Genomic DNA, 19348 nt, shown 5'->3' with positions numbered 1-19348 from the left:
AATTTGTGTTTGACTAATTAATTTCAAATAAACTTTTATTAATATTAGAACAATAATTTATGCTTGATCAATGTTTTTAAAGTAATTTTAAGGAAAAGCATCAGTTTTAGCTTATAAAAAATAGTTTTGGTGTAAGTATTCCTCTATTTTTTTATTAGAAATCTGGATTAAAATCTTTCCTATATAATAATAGAAAATATTTTATCTTCAAAAGTTAAATTTTGTACAACTTATGTGAATTAGTCGAACCCAGGAAGCAAGTCTCAAACACAAAGTTGTGGAGAATATTAATTCGTTACTTAAAATTTTCTTTTTGACAAGTTAGTTAAATAGAAACTTGAAATTAAAGCAAACCAACAAAGGTTGTGGCAGAGTGGTAAGTACTTCTTCATTCTTAATTAAGAGATCTCGAGTTTGAGCCCTTGGGTACGGAATGTCTTTGTTAGGGGGTGTTTGAGCTCCAATATAAGTACCGTACAATGTTTGAAAAAAAAAAAGAAAAGAAATTAAAGCGATATCTCAAAACCCCATTGTTAGTGGCGAATGTTCACTGACGCACTGCCTCTCTGGCCCCAATTCCCTAGCGGACGGCCTGTGTCACTTGCTGCTGCAGCAATAAAATTGAAATAAAGAGACTTTGGCGGCACTACTATATCACTACTCACATTCTCCTTCCCATTTTCGTGCAAAATAAATATACTCTTCCTCCTACTCTACGCCAGCTGCTCTCTCTTTCTCTCTCCTTTCGGCACCTCAAAAGGTATGTAAACGCTTTCGCAATTACTCAACCGTTATCCTTTAAATATGAATGTTAGTTTATTCATTTTGCAATTTTCCGTTGTTTCTTCTGTGCTGTGTAGAGTGGTGAAGTAGAGAGCCAAGGGTGAGTATGGGAGCTTTTTCAAATGAAGAACTCAGTTTCTCTTCCAATTTCAACTTCGCTTCCTCTCAAGATCTCAGATTCTCTAAGCAAATCCATGACAACGTTCACGGCAACATCTACATTGATCCGGTATGTCGCTGTCTCTCACTCTCTGCCGGCTAGTTTACCTTCTACATTTCTGTACAGGTTTATACCTGCACTGATTCAATTTATAGGTCTTTAGTTTTTCTTTTGTTTTGTTGCTAAAGAGCAATTTCAAATGTGTATGCTATATAGCCAAAAGTGTACTACTATTTTAGAGGAAATTGATAACTGTCAATGAAATAAATGAGAATTCAGAGCTATTTTGAGTTGCATTCATACATTTTTGTTATCCAAAGTTTTCTATGGGTAAGTCGTTGCTAAAATTGTACCCGCGTATTAGCCAAATTTGATCACTGTCAAACTGAATAAATGAGTTCAAACCTATTTTGAATATCAATTCGTAAGTTTTTGTTATCCACAATTTTCCTAAAAATCTTCAACAAATAAAAAAAAAAGTTATCTAGAACGCTTGTGCCTAAATTTTGATTTTGTTTCATTTAATGAAAGATTAGTGACCATGTGACCATAACAATTAACAAGACAAGATGGTTATTTCTACATTCATGATTTATTCGAGAAGCATATCAAGGTCAAAATTCATAAGTTTGTTTTGCTGGTAAGAATGGATTGATCTCAAAAGAAATGAGAGTAACAAAGTGTTTTCTGACACAGTCCTTGGTTAACCTGTGATGCAATCCTCCTTCAGCTTTCAGGCTAAAACATGTATTTTATCCAATAGATCAAGGAGTTGTTATTGACCCGTAATTATTTAATAGTGAGCGAGTGTTTACCAGGCAAGAGAGACACTAGGGTGTGGTGGTTACTGTTTGCTCATTGTGATTTCAGATCTACACTCTTATTTTCACTATTCTTATACGTGTTCTTTAACTTCGTATTGAGAGCTTTGTGCAAAAGTACTGGAAGTTTAATCTTTTCTGAACTTTGCAGCTCTACTTGAAGTTCATTGACACAGAACAATTTCAAAGGTAAGTTTCCTTATCATGTACTTCTAGTAGTGTAGTAGTAGTAGTGGTAGATCTCAGTTTTTTTTTTGACAAAAGTGGTAGATCTCAGTTTATTGCATACCGACTGTAAATATATATACTTTGTCGAGAATATGTTTTCATATTGGCTCCAATCTGCCTATGACCTGATGGTCATCTTTTATTTTCTTCTTTTTCGGTTGTATGTTCAACACTTTCTCATGAGAGCTTTACTAGAGTTATTGAACTGTTTTTTTCTTTTGTTTTCCAGGCTTCGTGATCTTAAACAACTAGGTAAGTTACTATCTCTTGTTCCCTATTTGCATACATGGGCGCAAGCTTGTTTATGCTAGAACATCAAATTTAGCTTTGTGACTCGATATGGGATTTGAAGAAATTTTCTCATCTATCATCTACGTGTCCGCTGAAATGCTTGGCATCCCAAATTTTAGTTCTTTCATATTGCAAAATTATTACTAGTATAAATGTGGGATGCCATAAAAAATGTAAGTAACCTGTATTTTATTGTAAGTGATTTTGGTTACCAAAACTGTGATAAAATTGATAACTATCTTTGCCTCTTAAATATGTTCTGAAATTATCTGCAACTTTCAGCTTCACTTTGTGAATAGAGGTGACACTTGAATGTACATAGTCTGTTTCAACTTCAGTGGTATCTAAATTGTGGTTGCATTTCAGACTGTTGTCGGATCCTTGTAAGGTCTTAAGGAAATTGCAAGTTATCTTGTTTCTTAGTGTCCTATGAAGACATATCTATATAGGTTATTCAAGTTCTGGATATTCATGTAAATGATGACTTAAGAACTCATAATTAGCTTTTAAAGCCCTGCATTTATATCTGCCATACAAGCCTCTTGCAGAGGCAGAGGCAAGCCCAAGGTTACAAGCCTAGATGCAAGTTGCAAAAAGACTATATGGTCTCCTATTGCTCAATGGGTAAATTTCACCTTCTGTTAAAATGAGATCCATATTATCTGTTCGAGAAGTTTATATTATCCATCTTCCACTCAGTACTTGATGCCGCCATTGGCTTTTACTGTTATGCTCAATGTTGGTGGAAACCTTGTAAATCCAGGAGTTAACAGCCTGGTAGTGACTTGAATTTGTTACTAACATGAGCTCTTGGATTCACTTTAAGGTGTGGCATACATGGTCTATCCAGGAGCAGTGCATTCTAGATTTGAGCATTCCCTTGGAGTGTATTGGCTTGCCAATGAAGCTGTCCATAAGCTTAAAACCCACCAAGTATGAATTTGTTTATACTATTATTTTGGTTTCTCAACTTGATACTACCTGAGGGGTTCTCATGTAATCCTAGTGTTCCTTTTACAGGGAATGGAGCTTGGAATTGATCACTTTGATATACAAACAGTGAAACTTGCAGGTAAGTGATATGAAATGCCTTGTGCATGGATTGCTCTTCCTAATGCAGAATAATGAACCCTCCATTCCATTGTGGTTGAATTTCTCAGGTCTTCTACATGATATTGGACATGGACCTTTTAGTCACTTATTCGAACGCGAGTTTCTTCCTCAAGTTCGCAATGGATTGGACTGGTAATACTTTCCTGTGGAATGAATTCTGTTATTTAGATACCTCTCAAAGATATCTGTCACATTCTCATGCTATTCAATTTTTCTTGGCTAATAAGAATTGAATTTTTGGCATTTCCAATTCCCTGCAACATACTCAATCTTAGCTGACACTTCTACTTTTAGTAAGGGCTTGAAGTGATCAAATAAGGAAGAAATGGATTTTACTTTTTTAGAGAGGGAATGCTTTCATATTGCCTTCTTGGATGCAAGTCTTTAAGAAAGCTCTAGTTTTGCCCTTTTCACTTCAATAAATCAATATGTCTCCATCCCAATCTAGTTGGACAGTTTTATCACTTAATCATAGGAAATAAAGTTATGCTTATAGCATAATTATGTGGTAGAAATCCTAAAGTTGTAATTAATCATGGTGGAGGACCTTGGCATATGATGATTTTGTTTAGTTGTTTCCAACTGTTTGTGTCTGCTCTTGCCTGCAGCTTGTAGTGTTGATATTGAGAAGATATTTCCTAGTTAACTTTCTTAATATTTTTGTTGTTCAAGTTTCTTTGAAGCTTCTTGCACTCATAATGAGGTGATGTCATTATTATGGTGTAGTGCACATTAATGACCTTGTTTTATGTTTTATTTTAGGTCTCATGAGCAAATGTCTGTGGATATGATTGATCACATTGTTGATGAGCGTCGTATTGATATTGATTCAGAAACTATTAAAAAGGTCAAGGTAAGATGAATTATTTTGATTTATGCTAGCTGATATCATACAAGATGAGAATGTTAATTTGCTTATAACATGTAGTATTGACAGTTTCAAAAAAAAATATTTCCCTCTGTTTCAACTTGATTGTCCTGTTTTGACTTGACACGAAATTTAAGAAAATAAAGACTTTTGAATCTCGCGGTCTTAAATTAAAGATATGTAGAATGTACCAAAATTGTCTTTTAAACTTGTGGTCTTAAACATGCCATGTGAAAAGTTAGAATTAAAGAGTTGACAAAAAAAAGGAAAGAGACATTCTTTTTTAAACGGACTAAAACGGAAAGTTGGACAAACAAACTGAAATGGAGATAGTATGAAGTATTTGTGCAAAGTTGTATTGTCTCCAAAAGCAATTTGAATTTGAGGTGCTACTCAAGTATGGTAGACATGTGGAACTTTGGATGACATCAGCTATTGGCTGAAAGAGAATTTGTATTTTGGAACTAAGACCTGCAAAGAGATAGCTTCTTTCATTAAATTCTCTTGAGCTTCTAGTAAAGAAAGAGCTTCTGCTGATTTGCAATGCTCTTCTTTACAATGCTTTTCAATGGTAACTGATGTCAGGTCTTAGTAAACGAATTCTACAACCAAGTTATGACTATACGTTGGTTGAGATAATAAAGTTATTCACCATTCATGTGAGTTATTATTACTTCATGCGAATTCTACGACCAAGCTATGACTACGTTGGTTGAGATAATGAAGTTATTCACTGTTCATGTGAGTTACAATTTCTTCATACAGCTAAAAGCAAATTGATCGTACATGCCACAAGTCATCATAAGACTTGTTTATATTGTAAGCAGGAAAAATTTTAAACGTGGCCTTTTGACCTCTATATTTGACAGGATATGATACTTGCTAGTTCCAAGTTTACGTTGACAAAAGTAAGTCCTTCTCTTTCCAATTTCCAGCACATAGTTATCAGGAGGAAAAAAAACGTGATTCTTGCAATTTGACTGTTTTCATTGGACATGCATTTACACTTCAATCTGGAAGTTTTAGCTTTTTATGCTCATCGTTTCACATCATAGTGCACTGCTTCAATTTGATTGATTGATATGTAGAGCTCAAGGGAGAAGCAGTTCTTATATGATATTGTGGCTAATGGTCGAAATGGAATCGATGTTGACAAGTTGGTTTCTCAACTATAGATTATTCTCTCCTCTCTTTTTTCTCCAACCTATTCTTTTCCAGCTTTCACTGGATGAAGCTTTCATTGGCTTGCAGGTTTGATTACATTGTCCGAGATAGCCGAGCGTGTGCTGTAGGATGCAATTTTCAGTTCGAGAGGTTTTTTCTTTCATCTTCTTGGTTATTGTAAATCGACATCTTTTCACAAATATCTGAGAGAAAGGAAAAATAATTCTTTACCATGAAACTGTCTTCATTTTCTGTAGGTTGATGGAAACTATGAGGGTATTGGGAGATGAGATATGCTATCGAGCCAAAGATTGTTAGTACTCAAGTCTTACCAGGATCTTATTTATTTTTGTTTGACTTGTGGTCTTATTATTTGTGTGGATAAATCCTCAGATTTAACCATCCACAAGTTATTTGCCACACGAGCTGATCTACACAGAACTGTTTATACTCACGCTAAAGTGAAGGTACATAGCTAATTTGACGAAGTTGTGCACTGATTTTCTCATCATCATATCTGAAATGTGGAAGTTATCATTTTGTATGTCATTTTTAAGTATGTGGAGGTTTTCAATTTGTTTTCCCATCATTGTACAGGCAATAGAGCTTATGATTGTAGATGCACTAGTGAAAGCAAATGATTATCTACACATATCATCACATATAGAGCATCCTTCTCAATACTGGAAGGTCGGCATGATCTTTTTGTTAGGTTCAACCTCCTTATTTCATGGAACCATGAAAATAATTTCTCTGTGTATGTGGAAGTAGTTAGATGACACCATTTTAAAAACCATCGAGACTGCTCCAGACCCGGAACTGAAGGAATCTAGGGATTTGATCCTTCGTGTTCGAAGAAGAGATTTGTACCAGGTACTGAGGTTATCTAATGGGTGTTGTTAAGCGGTTATATGAGTATTATGGAATGCTTGAAGTTTACGTTCAATTCTTGTTTCTGTACATTGCAGTTCTGTAATGAGTATGTTGTCCCAAGAGACAAAATAGAGCATTTCAAGGATGTCACGGCACATGATATTGTCTGTTCGCAGGTAGCTAACATAAAGTATCTCTGTTTTTGGGAGTCTTTAGTAGTTCTATGGTAATAATCATTATCTTACAGAAAAGTAGCGGTGAGATACTTAATGAAGAGGACGTTGCTGTGACCAATGTCAGGATAGATATGACTCGCGGGAAGCATAATCCGCTTGAAAGGTTTGTCAAAATGGGTCATCCTATGCAGTTCTTGCACTTGCACGGGATTTCTCTATCTATCCCTCTCCTCCACTTTTATCATCATTCTGAGCCTTTTAATTTATTTTCTTTGTATGTTGGTTGGACGTGTTGCCTCTGCCAGTATCCATTTTTTCAAGGTACAGACTATGGGTTCTACAAGTTTGAGCATCAAAATCTATTCAATTACTTTTCTTGTCTGCATTTCATCTTTCCTGACCTCACTCCTAATGATTTGATTGAAATTAAGGATTATGAATGTGACGAGAAGTTCTCTATACCTGATGATCGCATCAGCCACTTGCTGCCATCATCATATCAAGATATGATTGTGAGAGTCTACTCCAAAAAGCCCCACCTGGTCTGTCCAGATAAAGACTCTGCATTTGTTTTTTGTATTCTTCTCCATTATGCCTGATCTCAGTTTTTTTGTATCCTACTCAAATTTTCAGGTGGAAGCTATTTCTGATGCATTTGAAAATTTCCAGTTAAAGACTTATGGAATAAAAGCACAGGTTCATGCAACACCGGAGAAGAAAAAACGCCGTGTATGATATTTCCCCCAGTCATCACTACAAAATATATTCTACAGTAGGTATATTTGGTTATAGTATATCTCAAGCAACATATTACAGCCAATTTGTACAGAAGTCTTTAAATGACACGTGAAAGGGGTCTCAAGAGTTATACTAGAGTTTTTGTAGAAAGTTACTACCATTTACTGGATATGATAATATCCTCCTAGTATTCTCAACAATTTTCTGTATCCTAGCACAAAAAATGGATTCTTGGTATGACCGATTTCTGAATATTGCAGAAGCTCATGCTTCCGTAATACCTTCTCTTTCTACTCGGTGGTTGGTGAATGAATATATGTTAAGAGGATTTGATGTACCTGAAGTTTGTTTATTTGCTTAGTTTTTGAAGGAAAGAACAACAGTTCTATTCATGATGAGTACCATCTATTTTGACTTGAGCAGAATTTGCAAGTTGCAACTGCAGAAAGGTAACGCTAAAACTCTTGAGATTTATAGCAGGAATCAATTTTTGATGGGTTCTACGTATAATCTTGGCACTCTTTTAATTACGCCATATATTGAAAAGTATTGATCTTCCATGGAACAACATATTAGCTGGGAAATTGTCGTGCTTCTCTATCTTTTGAAATTGATGGTATAACCTTTTTGGTACTAAGCAGCACTAGATTGTTGATTGTAGTTTGATTTTGCATGCATTCCATTGATGATGAGTTGAAATTTAAGAGTGCACTCTTAAATTGGAGATGGTTAATAATGAATTCTTTTTAAAATCAGTTAAATTCCCATGATCATTAATTTTCATGTTCATATTTAATGAAAGAAAACATTATTTGAAATTTATGAAGTGGCCTTAATCTTTTTATGAAAAAAGTGAATTAACTTTTATGGATTAAATCAGGTCCTTAGTTTCTTGATAGATAACTAGTCAAGGGATAGGATAGTTCAAGGATGTAGTTTAAAGTTAAATTTATAATTAAAGGATGTTTTTGGCCATATACTAGCAAATACAGTTTGCTTTGCCCTTTTTTATAAGAACGGACTGGTGTCGATTATGATCCTGGAAGAGAGAAAGTGAAGCAAAACAGATAAAGTGAAAAAACAAGTACTAATATAAAAGTGAATTGATGGTTGCTAGATTGATCCTCTCCCGTTCTATTTTGGGAATAGAATCTCCTTGATTTGATACTCCCTCCGTCCCTATTTACTTGTCCATATTTCCTTTTTTGGTTGTCCCTATTTAGTTGTCCATTTTGACAAATCAAGAAAGGACAACAAATTTTTTCCTATTATACCCTTATTTACACTTCTTGAAAATTGTAAAAGTGTATGTTGTTTCCCTCCAATTTATTTCACTTTAATTCAAATAAGTGGTTGTAATTTTGAAGTGAAAAGTTGTCATAAGGGTAAAATTGTAACTTCACTGTGCTAATCATTGTTGCCTTAATCTGTGTGTCATTTCTAAAGTGGACAACTAAAAAGGGACGGAGGGAGTATCAAATATGCTAGACTTGATTTTCATTCTTGATTGATGGGACCTGCAGTAAAACAGATTGAGTGTCATCAAGTTCCAAATCAAAGACCAAGACAGGGATTTCTCAGAGTTCAGTGGTGTTAGGAAACCCAGCCCTCTTCATTCAATCAATCAATCTATCATGGGGAGAAAGCTGGAATCTCTATATCCTCTTTGCTTCTTTATTTTTCAGGGTTTTGTAATTGGTGATGAAAATTGAATATGCCCTTCGCTTGCCAAACTTCCCTATAAATGTTTGATCCATAGGTTAAGCATCAAATGTCCAAGCAGTGCCTTATCTCATTAACTTTTCAATGAACGTATTTCTTTCTAGTATGTTATACTAGTTAGGGTTTTAATGGCATCCCCTATAATCGAAAGTGTGATGTATATAAATTTGGAATTTGCCTGTGGGAGATATATTGCTGTGACATGTCATATCCAGATTTGAGCTTCGCAGAAGTGACATCAGCTGTTGTGTACAAAGTACAAATTTAATTTCAGATGCATCTTGATGCCAACTGAACATGGACTTTGTTTATTGAAAGTTAAAAAGTCAAAAACTCTGCGTCAAATAGGGGATGAAGTCAAGTTTTGTTGGAAAAGATGGATTTATAAAACAATTGGGGAAATAGCAAGAGAATTGTTAGTGTGGATTATGAATTTAGAGGTATGGAGAAAAAATAAACAGATATATATTGCTCCACATTTAGTTCCTGAAGTGAGTGGAAGGTAAAATGGTACCTTTTGGCCTAATCCGGGGGTTCACATTATACATGATATTTCAAAAGCAAGAAACTGAAATTGTTGAATATATGATGAAAATAATGATTATACTCTTCACAGAGTATCGTGAACAACTCAATGCAGGTCTTAATTCCGATAATTCCTCACTTAAATGACATCTCTAACCAGCAATCTTGTAGCTTGGATTCACAAGATTATCGAGGCCAGATACAACTTGTATTGATTCTATCACATCTCCCACCTTCAGATCTGCCAAAAAGTCCTCATTTTCTGTCACATAACCAAACACAGCATATCGACCATCCAATATATTGGCGTTGCTAGGAGTCAGTTCACTTTCTTTCAACAGCCAAAACACCTGACTTGAGGCAGAGTTATTCTCAAATTCCTGTAAGCGCCCATAATCCAATGAGTGTTGACAAATATAAAGGTCATCAAATAAAGTTACATGAAATAAGCAGATGCAACATCAAAAGTAAAGGTATCTCACTTCTCTAGCCATGGCCATTGTTCCAAAAGCATTGAAAGGTAGTCTTGTTTGAGCCTTGTATAGACCAAGATCCTGTAGAAATTATTCCAGAGACTTATTATATACAGAAGCAATAAGTAGGAATATAAAGTGAAAAGAGAAGAATACTATGATAAAGGCAAATATGAAACCTTTGTTGAGTGTATCAGAAACATTTTGGCTGGTTTAGTATAATGGAGAACGTTCATGTTTAAGGCTGTGAATCTGTGATGGTGTAAGTAGGGAAAGTTTAGTGCTGAGGGAATATAAATCCATTTCTCAACACGGATTCCTACTCTTGGATGATGGGAGAAGTGAGATCTATGCAAGAGCAGGAATGCCAAAGGCCCAATGCTGGGGCAAGTGATCTTTCTCTCCACAATTACAGGTCTATGGTAATTTCTAAGACCATCACAAGAAACTGGGTATAAATGTATAATCCATATGACGATAGTCTGGCTGACAACGTCTACTCTTATACTGTTTATAGCTTCTACTGAGCAATTGGAGAGAAGTAAGTGATCAGGGGTAGGACACCAAGAAGTTAAATTTAGAGGCGGCAAAATGACAACAACATAAACTTACTTCTAAAGTTTCTCCATAGAATGGTGCTTTTTCACCAACCACCATAATCTCTAGAGGTATTGTCCGGGTTTTCTCTGTACTGGGGTCAATAAAACCTTCAGCTGGACCTTCAGGATCTCCTGTTTGGACCACAAACCCATCCGCTGCAGAACATCCACAATAATGAGTTTCAAGAACATATACAGGTCACAAACTAAACAGACAACATTCCTTGTTTGATGCATAGACAGCTTTATTTGTCCATCGGTTCGCAAAAATCATAAGCTTACCTCTTTGAATATCCATGCCATCATAGAAATGCCTCTCGACCAAGTCTATAAAATTTCCAGCAGTAACTGGAGCATTATATCCATCTAGAACAATACGAAATACGCATTCCTCCAGGTTGGGATTGTCTTTGACTTTGACCTTCATATCCACAGTTGCTCTTCCCTTCAGTAAAGGCATATTTTGATATTCTTCAGGTACTTCATATGGGAATCCATCCACCATATCCTCTTCAACTCTGCAGAAATCGAATGCCCCAGGAAGATCTCAGCTGCAGTCAATGACAAGGGGTCTAAATGAGAAAGGCATAATTTTGGAAATTCACCATTTTTAAAAGTTTTCGTCACTCCTCACTTTCTATTCCTAGAATTGGTCCATAGCCAACAAAAATTCTTATTTTGGTATTCAAACTGGAATAAGTAGCTAACTTAAACATGCATCCATCCATTGACACTTCGGTGCGTCCATGGCATAAATTCTACCAAAGCAATTGCTTTGTCAAAGTTTCTGAAGAAAAAGTTATTTTGGACCAAGGTCTCGACTTTAGAACATTCCAGTTCTAAGCACAGAAAATACAACACTGTATATGGATATTGACTTTGCCTAAACCAAGCTACCCATTACATATTCAGGGCAGAACAGACACTTCGGCTAAGTATGTACATGAGTGTTCTCTTTTTCAGTCTCACGTGAAGTTAAAATTAAGTACATCAAGCAGTAACCAAGCATCATACTGATGCATCATCAAACAGAAAATCAAAGCCCGACACCTCATTCCTCTTTACAACTCGCAGGGTGCATGAAAATGTGCATCAAAAGAACAAGGCAAACTAAGCTATCAATACTTTTTTATAAGTAGACTAAGCTAGCTATACTTACCCTCCAACATAGTTAAGCAATTCCTTCTGTTTAGGTGCAACAGCATCTCGATTCCTGTCTTCAACAATTTGTTGAAGCTCACCTAACCCAGCTTCTAGTTTGTTTAGCAATTCAATAGCGTGGTCAGTCTTTGACTTAGCTACTCCTGAAACAATCAAGGTTTTCCCTTCCTTGAGAGCTCGAGATGCTTGTCTTGTATTCTACACAGTTAAAATACGAACCACCATTACGAATCTAGGAAGCTACATTAAGGAGCAGATTCAAGCCAATAAATTATCTAAGTGGGAGCAACTAAGCAAATGACATCTTACTCTTTCAACAGAGTCAAGTGCCTTGACACCAGCAATCTTGAGACTATCAGTAATATCTTCAAGGGGCTTTTGGACTTCTCTTATTGCCTTGTTGTCTATAGGCAATGCATACCTCAATAACGCCCCTGGATCCTTAATTGGTGGCCCTGAGATCAATACAGAGACATCTGGCAATGCTGGGGTGCTCGCATGAGCAGGACTCAACCATTGCGATCCAGGTAGTCCAGTTATCAAACTAACTGACAATGCAACTGCAGCTGCACATTTCTTCAATGACAAAAACCAATCTTTCTGCAGGTTCAGGAAAAATCTTCATCATATAAGTTCCTACTTATTCAGAACAGGCACTTGAGAACTTTAGAAAGAATTATCAACTGCAATCTTGTCATTACTTACAAATGCCAACATTGTACAGTTAAGGCAGTGAAATCAGCTCACACTATATGCATATAGTCGATTTTTATACTAAAAATATCAACACTACGAAGTAATAGATGCAATTGTACTCTCAAACTTCTCATTTAGATATTGAATTCCCATTAGCTCATTTGGAACTAATAAACACCCATTTTTAAAATAAAATATGAAGGAGAATAATAGAACTTGCCTCTTTGTCTTGGCATTCAGATTCAGAAGGAGGCGAACGTTGTGAAGAACATAGTGGAACAAAATGGCGGATCGATCCTTTACTAAGAGTAGGTGCAAAATGGCTGTAATTGAGCTTAGGCTTGATGGATTTGGTAGAAGTTGTTAATGGGGAAGAAAAATAGTGGCAGGAAACAGATGCTGCCATTGATGAATTTACAACTAGTTTGTTTACACAGTTAAGCAAATGTAGAGGACATTTAGGGTTTGGAGAAAAAAATATCTTTGACAAAATGTAAGTGTTATTAATGGAGAAATTGAGATTGAAAATTAGGTGTAATGGACAAGAGGAGAATGGAAAGAGATAAAGATAAAATTGGAATACCAGAGACTAAGGTCAACCTCATGCTCCGGATAAGATAATTGAGTGTCACTTCAATTGGATATTACTAATACGGTGACGTTTAGTGGGCTCTTTCTGGGCTTTATCGCTAAATTGGGCCGAGACCTTGCACACAATCTTACCCGCAATTTTTACACAAATTTCATAGTGTTAGTTATTTACAATTTATTCCTATTTTTTTTCAAATTACAAAAAGTTCTTAAATTTGGTGGAATCCAGATACAAGTGATGCATCCAAGAATAGGAGAGAGTAGAAATTTTGTATTTTTTTCAAATAATAGGAACTTTTAAAGAATATAATAAAATAAGTAGTGTACGGATAAATATTACTCTTTGATTGTTGAATTCCAGGAGGTGCATTTGTTGAAAAACATAGAATATAAATAGGATACTATTTATTTATTTATTGCATATGGAGTATACGTCGTTGCGTCCTAGAGGCAAATAATTTTTTTTATTGTAAATCCCCTTATTGATTGCCCAAACAGTACTTGTTAAGGTTACTTGTACAGAAGTAGTAGATGACTACTTCAAGGACAAAAACTCTTTCATTAGATATGGGATTGCGGATATTAATGGCACCAAAGCTAAAGAGATCTCATTATTCAATTTGTTACGTAACTTCGGACTCTAGATCGTAATTCAACTCATGTTGGAATAAATGGTTCACGGAGGATCAAGATTTTTAAGTATAGCAAAATTGCTTTTACTCTTAGAAACCATACATTATGCAATTATATGGAAAGCAGAAAATGCCAGCAATCATGGAAGCTAAGGGAAACAACATCTCTCCGGTATATAATGTGAAACAAATTTAGTAAGTAGTAATTATAAACCGAGGTAAAGAATCTATATTTAACTTTTAAAAAATTACTGAAAATTGAATGACTAAAGCAAAAACCGCAGAAATTCGTATTCTCGTGGAAATAGGAAGGGGATAACAGAAACAAAATCTAATCTAAGGGGATCATAGTCTTCTGTTGGGAGAAATCAGACGACGTTTTGGAGCTCCACTTTAGATGGCTTCTCGTCTTTGGGAGGCGGGTTGCGGTAAATGACGATCAATGCCAGCTGAACTAATGCTAATAGTGCTCCAACTCCGTTTCCAGTCTACACGATATCAGAGCATTACAAGTTAATTAGTATACAAATCAATTCCAGTTACAGAAACAAATACTGTAGATGAAATTTAAGAACAAAAAGACACACCAAGATGTAGGGATCAAACTTGAGGAGAGCATAGCCGGCCCAGCAGATTCCATTAAGGAAGCATGCTATGGAAAGCGTCTTTGGCAAGAATTCAGCACTCTTTGTTTTGATCACCTTGTACTGTTTTCAGAAAACCCACAAAAATTAAAATTAGCCAAAGTACAAAATAAACTACTAAGTTTGATATTCTACATATATGAAATTAATCAACACCAGAACTAGGCCTTTGTACATACCATGATTGTTAGAGGGGATCCATACATACAAATTCCGAAGGCGGTTGCCAGAATTCCCACAACCGTGGTTCTACTTGCGTAAGTGTGCAAGCCTAACATGGTTCCAGCTACGGCGGCGGCCAGCCCCACGATTTCACCGAACAAAATGGAAACTATTTGTAGCTGAGATTGAAAACACAAAGTGTTATATATAAGAGCATAATTTTTAACTTACATTAAAAATTGGTTAGAGAGTTACCCGATATCTTTTGCCAGTGTAGAAGAAAAATATGGAAATATAGCACAACTGCATGAAGAGACCAATGCTGTTGATGGTGACCACAAGAACGCTGTGTGGATGAACGAAAGGCATGCCGTAGAAAATCCACATCATACAGTTCATTGTAGATGCAAGGTATGGGTACGGGTGGAACTCCTCCACCGATTTGTTTTTGATGATTCGACAAAATGTTGGCCTGAATTAATCACAGAAATCAAATTCAGTAAACATAAACTTTGAGGATAACAGAGTATATTTAAACTTTGATTTTTCCATATAGATGCCTAATTTGATTGATGTTTCTATGAATTAAATCTCTTTATTAAGTGACTACACATGAGATTAATCGAATCGAACTGCTATTAAGCAAATACATAGAGAGAAGATATATTACACTGGCGAAGCAAAGAGAACGAACGATAAGACATTGCCTGCAAAAGAAGAAGAGATCGAACATTAGAGAAATTGTTTACATAATCAAACACGTATGCATGTATGTATGTCAACAGACTTAAATTCATACGTCCTACGCCTAATCCGTTCAGATTAGTAGAATTAATGCTGCCATGCATCATGCATGTGTCCATGAGAACTTTGATAAATAGCAGGAAAAAAAAAAGCAGAGGAAGAGTAGTTTAGACAAATCGATTCATCAAAAAAAGCATAAAAACCTGGTTTATTAGAAGAAATTCAACAAAATCGAAGTATCATCACTCAATTCATTCACCAATTCGAATGAGAATCAATTAACAGAGTTCAATCAACTTAAACGTAACTATAAACACTTTATCCATTCAAAATCAAAAAAATAGAAGAGAAGATCGAAAACTCATACCAATAATGCCGACGACAAAACGAATATTATCTGCACTCATCACCATCTTCGGTAGCTTTTGAGAAAAAACTTGAACGAACGAACGAACAGAGGAATTCCGGATTCAGAGAAGGGAAGAAAAGTGTGACTAATGTGATGGAGGGAAGAGAGGCGTGTTTATATAGATGTAGAAATTAAGTTAATAGAGTTTTAGTGGGACTGTGTCCTAACTAATCCAAATTTAAGTCTTATTTGGATTCTTCGTTTCTTTCATCTACTCCGATTAGAATTTCATCCAAAACTTGTTTTAATCTAATCCTTTATAAACAAGGTTTACTTTTTTATTTTTCGTCTTTATCATATCTTACTATATATACCAAATGATTAAATACGTAATTCTGGAATAAGTCAATTAAAGCTAAAATAATGTAAATGAAACTTTAAAGTATTAATTAAACCAAAGAAATATTTTAAAATTCATGAATCAATATTATTGTATTAGCATTAAATAATAACTTAATAAGAGTCTTGTCAACCTATTATAGTTATAATATATACTCCAACAAAGTTAAATTATATCACGGTGTGATTTTCTTTTAATTATTATTATTATTATTATTATTATTATTATTATTATCTTTTATTTTCAACAGACTATCACGCCAAACGAGAGTGCAGTGAGTGTTCCGCTTAGTTAGTTACGTAATTGCCTATTGATATTATTTTTCCAACTATTTGCAAATAAATCTTTTTTTCCTAATTCTTATTGGTTAATTACACCAACTATGTACCCTGGCGTGAAAGTCAATTATATTATTAATAAGAAGATAAAACTTTGATGAATGTTGAAATAATAATTCAACGTTGGAGTAGGAATCTTAAATTGTTTAAGATTTGTTATTTTTTAACTATGTCTAGTTAGGATTCGTTTGTTCTAATTTATATAAAATAGGTTTTCTAGTTCTAGTTTAATTTGATTTCTTACTATTATAAATAAGTATTACAAATAGGGATGTTGCTAGTTAGTTTTAATATACAAAATATACATAATAGATAGAACTTGAAATAATTTTCAAGAACTTTTATGTTTATAAATAAAATGTTGTCGTTCAAATTGGTATTAATTATTATTATTATTATTTATAAAAATGTCTTTTATTTTTAATAGACTATCACTCCAAAAGAGAGTGTTGTGGGTGTTTTGTTTAGTTAGTTATTGTAAGTTATGTAATTACCTACTTGTATCATGCTTCCACTTATTTGCAAAGAAATCTCTTTTCCTAATTCTAATTGGTTAATTACATCAACTATATACCGTAGCGAGAAAGTCAATTATATTATGAATAAGATGACAAAACTTTGATGGATGTTGGAAGAATAATTCAAAATTGGAGGGGGAATTTAGCTTGTTTGGGATTTGTTTTTTTTTTTTTATATTTATTTAGTTATGTCTAATTAAGATTTGTTTGTTCTAGTTTATATAGAAATAAATTTTATAGTGTTAGTTTAATTTGGTTTCTTACTATTATAAATAGGAATGTTGCTAGTTAGTTTTAGGACCTGTTTGGGCCCCAAGTTTTATTTGGGACTATTTGGAAAAAACTCGGGAAAAATTTGGCCGTTGGTGTTTTGGCCACATAACTTGGCAAATTTTTTTGCCAAGAATCCCAAGTTCCCAAATACGAGAAAAAACCAGTTTTTGGGAACTTGGGAAATATTTGGGAACTTTAAAAACTTCAAAAATTACCCTAAATTTTTATCTTTTATAAAAAAATACCTATCATTTATTATTTCCTACTAATATATATTTTTATAGGAATAGTTTGTTACTACCTCCTCCGAAAAAGTTCGAGTTTTAATTTGAATGATAAAATTGAAAAAAAAAAGAACAATTTTTTAATAGATTGTAATAATAACCGAATGAAACTAATATTTATCTGTCATATCTATCCATTATTTTTATTTAATAGAATCAAACTAAGTAATATTTATCTACCATATCTATCCAAATTTGGTCACAATCGTACCTCCAGAGGTTGTTAGAATTTTAACTGAATCAATGACAAGTTTGAATATGCATTAATGTATTACTCTTGCCTATATTGTTATTTTGTTGTTGTTGATTGTTATCATTTATGATATAAGGTTATTTTTAAACGGAACATATTCATTATAAATAAATAATACAAAATTATGAGTATTTTTAATAGTTTTTAGAACTTATGGGTATAAATCACATTTTTTGAAATAGTCAAATATTTTTGGGACCAAACATAGGGTGTTAACTTGGGAAAAACTTGGCTCAAGTATTATTTGGCAAAAATACTTGGAAACTTGGGGACAAACGCTAGCTTAATATACAAAATAGATAGATTTGAAGTAACATTCAAAAACTTTTATGTTAATAAATAAAATATTGTCCTTCAAATTGGTATCAGAGCTTCTCTTATTATTATTATTATTATTATATAAAAATGTCTTTTTTTTTAATGTGAAGTTAAAATGAAGTAAGTAGAGTTTTAGGTGAACTGTATTGCAACTAATTTAGATTTTATTATCATTATATGAAAATTCCTTCTTATTTTCAACAGATTTTACTAACTGCCAAAAGAGAGCAATGAGTAATTGTTAAGTTAGTTATTGTAAGTTATGTAATCATTTTTTTCACTTATTTGCAAATAAAACTCTTTTTCTAATTCTAATTGGTTAATTACACCAATTACGTACCCTGACATGAAAGTCAATTAATAACTTTTATTCAAAATTTTTTATTTATAAATAAAATATTGTCTTTCAAATTGATATCAGAGCTTCTATTTATTATTATTATCATCATCATCATCATCTTCATAATAATAATATAAAAATGTCTTTTATTTTTCATATGAAGTTAAAATGAAGTTAATAGAGTTTTAGTCGGACCCTATAGCAATTAATCCCGATTTTATTATCATTAAATGAAAATGTCTTTTTATTTTCAACAGATTTTACTATCCGTCAAAAGAGAGCCGTGAGTGTTTGTTGAGTTAGTTATTGTAAGTTATCATTTTTTCCCACTTATTTGCAAATAAATTTCTTTTTATAATTCTAATTGGTTAATTACATCAATTACGTACCCTAACGTGAAAGTCAATTAATAAGAAGATAGTTGAAATCTGTTTCTTTTATACTTATCTCAATTAGATAAATGTCAAAAACATACATAAACTATCCTTTTTTTTTCTTAGTTTCATACCTAAATTAGTGAGAGCTAGAGTTTCATACCTAAAATATCACTTATTAGTTTGAGAAATAAATCTTGTTTTTATTACACTCTCTTCATGGTGTGTGTACTATAATGTCTCTTTTATTTTTTAAAAATTGTCAAATCACACTCTATATGGGCAAAACTTTCAACCTTCGCAAAAATTAAATAAATTATTAGCATTAATTAAAATTAAAGATTAAAGAAATATTATCCCAAAAAATCAATATTTTTATACAATAAAATCTATAAAAAAAAATCTCACCCCACTTCATCACTTTCTCTCACCGTACCCCCTCCCTCCCCCCCCACCCACTCTTTCAAATAATAATTCAGATATTATTTTATTTTCTACCCCACTCCACCTAATTTCCGCTTTCAATTTTTTCTCATTTTGTGTTAGATATACACATCTTTTTAGGAAAGTATTTTTTACCTGTTGCAAGCCTTTTTAAAAATATATTTTTTATTTATGTTATTTTTGATACACAAGTAGAAAATAATTCCTAAAAATATTTTATAAAAGAAATTGAAAAAATAAAAGGACGGGGGATAGTCCCGGGGGAGGAGATGGTGGAGTGGGGTAAGAAAAAT

General features: G+C 33.6%; 3 protein-coding genes across 3 annotated transcripts; 1 reads left to right on the top strand and 2 right to left on the bottom strand.

Annotated features, from left to right (window-relative positions):
* Window positions 1–511: 511 nt before the first annotated feature.
* LOC125847812 (uncharacterized) lies at window positions 512–7552 on the top strand. Its single transcript, XM_049527517.1, has 20 exons — window positions 512–760; window positions 861–1012; window positions 1916–1953; window positions 2222–2244; window positions 3110–3216; window positions 3304–3355; window positions 3444–3528; window positions 4159–4249; window positions 5134–5172; window positions 5353–5420; window positions 5516–5578; window positions 5686–5741; window positions 5822–5895; window positions 6026–6118; window positions 6200–6301; window positions 6397–6477; window positions 6549–6640; window positions 6783–6798; window positions 6909–7019; window positions 7111–7552. Exons 2-20 carry the CDS (start codon window positions 890–892, stop codon window positions 7210–7212), a joined length of 1416 nt encoding a protein of 471 aa, XP_049383474.1. The 5' UTR covers window positions 512–760; window positions 861–889; the 3' UTR covers window positions 7213–7552.
* Window positions 7553–9489: 1937 nt separating this feature from the next.
* LOC125847813 (peptidyl-prolyl cis-trans isomerase CYP38, chloroplastic) lies at window positions 9490–12929 on the bottom strand. Its single transcript, XM_049527518.1, has 7 exons — window positions 12608–12929; window positions 12005–12291; window positions 11694–11893; window positions 10817–11052; window positions 10548–10690; window positions 9945–10016; window positions 9490–9842 (listed from the first exon to the last, which is right to left on the bottom strand). The coding sequence occupies exons 1-7, from the start codon at window positions 12795–12797 to the stop codon at window positions 9615–9617; spliced, it is 1356 nt and encodes a 451-aa protein (XP_049383475.1). The 5' UTR covers window positions 12798–12929; the 3' UTR covers window positions 9490–9614.
* Window positions 12930–13971: 1042 nt separating this feature from the next.
* Window positions 13972–15577, bottom strand: LOC125847504 (bidirectional sugar transporter SWEET6a-like). Its single transcript, XM_049527107.1, has 6 exons — window positions 15532–15577; window positions 15091–15127; window positions 14676–14892; window positions 14438–14599; window positions 14202–14321; window positions 13972–14102 (listed from the first exon to the last, which is right to left on the bottom strand). Exons 1-6 carry the CDS (start codon window positions 15575–15577, stop codon window positions 13983–13985), a joined length of 702 nt encoding a protein of 233 aa, XP_049383064.1. The 3' UTR covers window positions 13972–13982.
* Window positions 15578–19348: the final 3771 nt, after the last annotated feature.

This window comes from Solanum stenotomum, chromosome 12 (assembly GCF_019186545.1).
Source record: "Solanum stenotomum isolate F172 chromosome 12, ASM1918654v1, whole genome shotgun sequence".
In the NCBI taxonomy this organism is placed as follows: Eukaryota; Viridiplantae; Streptophyta; class Magnoliopsida; order Solanales; family Solanaceae; genus Solanum; species Solanum stenotomum.
Note: the sequence above shows the minus strand (reverse complement) of the source record. Positions and strands in the feature narration are given on the sequence as shown.

Coding starts and splice junctions, on each gene's coding strand:
- LOC125847812 (XM_049527517.1), top strand. CDS start 890: ATGGGAGCTTTTTCAAATGAAGAACTCAGTTTCTCTTCCAATTTCAAC. Junction 1,954..2,221: donor GACACAGAACAATTTCAAAG/GTAAGTTTCCTT, acceptor TTTGTTTTCCAG/GCTTCGTGATCTTAAACAAC. Junction 5,579..5,685: donor TGCAATTTTCAGTTCGAGAG/GTTTTTTCTTTC, acceptor CATTTTCTGTAG/GTTGATGGAAACTATGAGGG.
- LOC125847813 (XM_049527518.1), bottom strand. CDS start 12,797: ATGGCAGCATCTGTTTCCTGCCACTATTTTTCTTCCCCATTAACAACT. Junction 12,292..12,607: donor ATGCCAAGACAAAGAGGCAA/GTTCTATTATTC, acceptor ACCTGCAGAAAG/ATTGGTTTTTGTCATTGAAG. Junction 9,843..9,944: donor CAATGGCCATGGCTAGAGAA/GTGAGATACCTT, acceptor GGGCGCTTACAG/GAATTTGAGAATAACTCTGC.
- LOC125847504 (XM_049527107.1), bottom strand. CDS start 15,577: ATGGTGATGAGTGCAGATAATATTCGTTTTGTCGTCGGCATTATTG. Junction 14,600..14,675: donor ACACTGGCAAAAGATATCGG/GTAACTCTCTAA, acceptor TTTCAATCTCAG/CTACAAATAGTTTCCATTTT. Junction 14,322..14,437: donor GATCCCCTCTAACAATCATG/GTATGTACAAAG, acceptor TTCTGAAAACAG/TACAAGGTGATCAAAACAAA.